General features: G+C 31.2%; 2 protein-coding genes across 3 annotated transcripts; one reads left to right on the top strand and one right to left on the bottom strand.

The window, feature by feature from the left end:
• The first annotated feature begins 1,529 nt into the window (after positions 1–1,529).
• Positions 1,530–3,074, top strand: Prosalpha4 (proteasome alpha4 subunit). Of its 2 annotated transcripts, none has more exons than XM_069125947.1 (6): positions 1,530–1,632; positions 2,027–2,153; positions 2,242–2,355; positions 2,434–2,567; positions 2,642–2,824; positions 2,899–3,074. In XM_069125947.1, exons 1-6 carry the CDS (start codon positions 1,576–1,578, stop codon positions 2,986–2,988), a joined length of 705 nt encoding a protein of 234 aa, XP_068982048.1. In that variant the 5' UTR covers positions 1,530–1,575; the 3' UTR covers positions 2,989–3,074. The 2 variants fall into 2 exon arrangements, with proteins under 2 accessions (XP_068982048.1, XP_068982047.1); XM_069125946.1 differs by having other exon boundaries at positions 1,540–1,768.
• EMC5 (ER membrane protein complex subunit 5) lies at positions 3,061–3,978 on the bottom strand. Its single transcript, XM_069125950.1, has 3 exons — positions 3,754–3,978; positions 3,590–3,642; positions 3,061–3,523 (listed from the first exon to the last, which is right to left on the bottom strand). Exons 1-3 carry the CDS (start codon positions 3,833–3,835, stop codon positions 3,347–3,349), a joined length of 312 nt encoding a protein of 103 aa, XP_068982051.1. The 5' UTR covers positions 3,836–3,978; the 3' UTR covers positions 3,061–3,346.
• Positions 3,979–3,995: the final 17 nt, after the last annotated feature.

The raw sequence follows: 3,995 nt of genomic DNA, 5'->3' as shown, positions 1-3,995 counted from the left end.
TATGATGGTTTCCTAAGAACGCAACTCATTACAGCGGTAGATACATGCATACCCATATACTGCTCTTCTCATTTGGTAAGTTTTTAAAAATCTAGAAACGATAACTTGGCGGTTTTTACAAGGACGCGACATGATATTATTTGTCGTAAGTTTTTCTTAATAAAAAGACAGGGTCGTAATTCTACGTGTTAAGCGAGCGACAATTATATATTAACTACAATATTTTTTCTTTCTCTCTTGAAAGCAAATGTAAGTTATTTCTTACATTTTTGGAAAAACAAGCAATAACAAACAATGTGTTATGCAAATGTGTTATGTCACTATCGATATATGTATGTAAAAACTGATAGAAAATAATCATGGACATAGCAATAACGGAATGAAGCATAAACCACTACTTTAGACTTTAGGCGAGGAGAGTGAAGTTATTTGCAGTGGGGAGCGGGAAACACGATCATGTGGTACTTTGGTGCCGCATTGCTGATTGGTGTTAGCTGAATGCGCGAAATTTCAAGATGAGACCTTTAGTTTACAATTATACATATAAGATAGAACATTTTCCGTAGAACAGAGATACAAAGTGTTTTTTTTTATATATCAGTGTACTGACATGTTAATGGTGTTCTATAAATGCATATCATCGAGACGTAAGAATTTTATAGATATGAAATATCTTTATTGTTTTTGTTTGGTATCTAATTTTGTAGCTACCATGGGCATAGACAACTATGCAATAAATTCAATAAATTATTATTTAATGAGATTATATAGAAATAGAGATAACTAGAAGATTATCTTTCATATTTCTGCACATAACAAAGCATTATGAATCATATTCAACATGATTCAGCGAATTTTACAACACCATATAGCTTATCACCGAGCGATTAAATGTTAATCTAATTACCTAAATATCGAAACTTCGATAAATTGTGCAATTATATAAATTGAATCGTCAATATCAATAGCATAAGGAGATTAAGATACATTGTCAATAACTTTTAAACAAAATTCTTTTTTATTGATTTTATCATCAATTACATTTATTGACGCAACGCTTGATACTCGTTGATGAGTCGCTTACATTGATGTGTCGTATATTCGTTGAGGTATTAATGGCTTGTTTTGCGATATAATCTAAATATCACTGTCAAGCGTGCTTTGCTTAGACATATGACTTTCTAAATTCGAAAATAATTCACCTCCAATAAAATTGCTTAGAACTTCATTAGTTAGGCCGGTAACTGGAAATTTCTTACCCATATATGTACTGCTACTTTTGCATAACGTATTTCTAATAGTTTTTTCACATATATGTTAAACTGTTATGACATTATTAGATGAATATGTCAATTCACCTAACTCACTTTTACTCGATAAGAATAAGATTGCGCTTGCGTGATCATAACCAATTGCCAATACGGCACCAAAGTACCACGTGACCGTTGTTCCCTTTTCCCCGGAAATGGCTTCAACCCCGCAACCGCCATGTTTCAACCCGTTATTCCTATTGTCGAAAGAAATACGTTCCGCTGTATTACCCTCTATCGGTAAGAAATGGAATCAAGCCTCTGAATGAGTAGCGAATGTAGCGATCAGTTCGAAAAACGGCGAAGTCATTTCGTGGACGAAGTAAGTGAGGTGCATTTTTGTAAAGTTTGAAACAATGACAGCAAGGTACGATAGAGCTATCACGGTATTTTCACCAGATGGGCATTTGCTACAAGTGGAATATGCACAAGAAGCCGTGAGAAAAGGTTCTTCTGCGGTACGGTGATATATTTTGTCTAACCTCTTTTGTGTTTGCGGTTAAATTATTCAACTTTCTGTATATCTTTTGCATTAAGTATATCTTTCTCTCTATATAAAATTTTGCATAATAATATTTAAATACGTTTACATATGTATAGTTAATAAATTGAATTGAAAGTAAATTGAAATACTTTTCATGTGTATGATGTATGTCTTTATGCTTTGTAATGTATATCTTTTTAAAAGGAAAATATTTTAAATTGATTTATATCAGGTTGGCGTTCGTGGTAACGACGTAGTCGTTCTAGGTGTTGAAAAGAAATCCATTGCAAAACTTCAAGAAGAACGGACAGTTCGTAAGATATGTCTCTTAGATGAACATGTTGTAATGGCATTTGCAGGTTCGTTTATAGATAGATCTTTTAAATATTTGTAGTATGATCTACAGATATACTATATTTTAATGTATATCTTGTTTCATGTTCTAAGGTTTGACAGCAGATGCAAGAGTACTAATTAATCGAGCACAAGTTGAATGTCAGAGTCACAGATTAACTGTAGAAGATCCAGTTACACTGGAATATATAACTAGGTACATTGCAGGTAAATAAACATATTTTACTTGTTACATTTCAATTATGTCTATGCTTATAAGACAAATAACTTGATTATTGCTCTTAGGTTTGAAACAGAAATATACACAAAGTAATGGTAGAAGACCATTTGGAATATCATGTCTGTTAGCTGGTTTTGATTATGATGGTGTTCCACACTTATATCAAACAGAACCCTCAGGCATTTATTATGAGTGGAAGGTATGTCACCTGCATAAAGACTATTCTTGTTAATTGCAAAAGAAAAAAGAAAAAATATTAATTTCTTTTTAAAGGCAAACGCGACAGGTCGAAATGCTAAAACAGTTCATGAATTTTTACAAAAATATTATACACCAGAAGAAGTAGCGACAGAAAAAGGAACGATAAAATTGGCTATTAGAGCTTTACTAGAAGTTGTACAATCAGGAAGAAAAAATTTAGAAATCGCCGTAATGCGACGCGGTCAACCTCTACAGGTATATAAACTCTAAAACTCTTATTTTCTATCTTTTCTTTGAACGATTCATTTTACATATTTTTTATGCTGTAGATGCTAGATTTAGATACCATTGGAGAATATGTTACTGAAATTGAGAGAGAAAAAGAAGCAGAAGCTGAAAAGAAGAAGCAAAAGAAGTGATATCTTTACATGAAATTACATTTATTCTTCGTTCATTGGTATTTTGCATAAAATAAATATAAAATACACGAATAAGAAAACACAAAGTTTTAATATTTATTTCATTTGTATTCTATTGTTACATCTATTAGAAACAATATGTACATTCACACATTTTAATATGTGATTTAAAATTCATACTATATTACCACAAATATCTTTTTGTATTTGTTATACATGTAATAAAATTATGATCAAATAATAAATAATTACTTAAATTACACAATTCCGTACATTACAATATACTACTTATTGAACGATTATATTATTGTGCCTCCCCCAAAAATTAATAATAAAAACATAAGATTCACTGTATGCGTTAAGAAGATAAAGATCTTCCACGATGACTGAATATTTGAAATGATGGAAGATTTCTTAATGTTTCCCACGATTTGTTTTCTAAATCAACCACTGCTCGAATTTCCTTAAAATCACCGGCAATATACATTACTCCATACATAACCATAAATAAACTGATAATGCCTTGTATTAAAATCTGTAATAAAAACGTATCACCATACTTTCTATATGCCAGGATTTGTAAATCTAATTTTATACATACATCAATTGGTAAGGTAATGAATTCCTGTTCAGTTATCCGTAAATACGAACGATCTGTGAATTGCATTGCACAAAAACAATTTAAGATACAAACAACTTAACCCAAGACATATTAAGGAAAGGTAATTCGATCGAAAAATTCTTAATTATAATTGCAGTACGTACGTTGGGCAGCTGAATATGCTGTATGTAATATTGACAATAGTCCCATCAACGTTATAAATTTGTGTAAAGCGGTTGCAGGCATTTTAGTATTATAAGTTATAACGAATTATTAATTTCTATCGATAACTTAATACCAACAACAGTAATCCTCATACTCATGTCGTGTCAACTGTACCAAACAAGGCTTGTTTTCACCAGTTTTCACACATACACGAAAGAAAATAATACGAGTTACCTATATC

The sequence above is a fragment of the Bombus flavifrons genome, chromosome 13 (assembly GCF_040668555.2).
Source record: "Bombus flavifrons isolate JBK064 chromosome 13, iyBomFlav1_principal, whole genome shotgun sequence".
In the NCBI taxonomy this organism is placed as follows: domain Eukaryota; kingdom Metazoa; phylum Arthropoda; class Insecta; order Hymenoptera; family Apidae; genus Bombus; species Bombus flavifrons.
This window is presented reverse-complemented; position numbering and strand designations above follow the sequence as displayed.

Coding starts and splice junctions, on each gene's coding strand:
- EMC5 (XM_069125950.1), bottom strand. CDS start 3,835: ATGCCTGCAACCGCTTTACACAAATTTATAACGTTGATGGGACTATTG. Junction 3,643..3,753: donor AGCATATTCAGCTGCCCAAC/GTACGTACTGCA, acceptor TGCAATTCACAG/ATCGTTCGTATTTACGGATA. Junction 3,524..3,589: donor TCATTACCTTACCAATTGAT/GTATGTATAAAA, acceptor TTTTTATTACAG/ATTTTAATACAAGGCATTAT.
- Prosalpha4 (XM_069125946.1), top strand. CDS start 1,667: ATGACAGCAAGGTACGATAGAGCTATCACGGTATTTTCACCAGATGGG. Junction 1,769..2,026: donor TGAGAAAAGGTTCTTCTGCG/GTACGGTGATAT, acceptor GATTTATATCAG/GTTGGCGTTCGTGGTAACGA. Junction 2,154..2,241: donor TGTTGTAATGGCATTTGCAG/GTTCGTTTATAG, acceptor TCATGTTCTAAG/GTTTGACAGCAGATGCAAGA.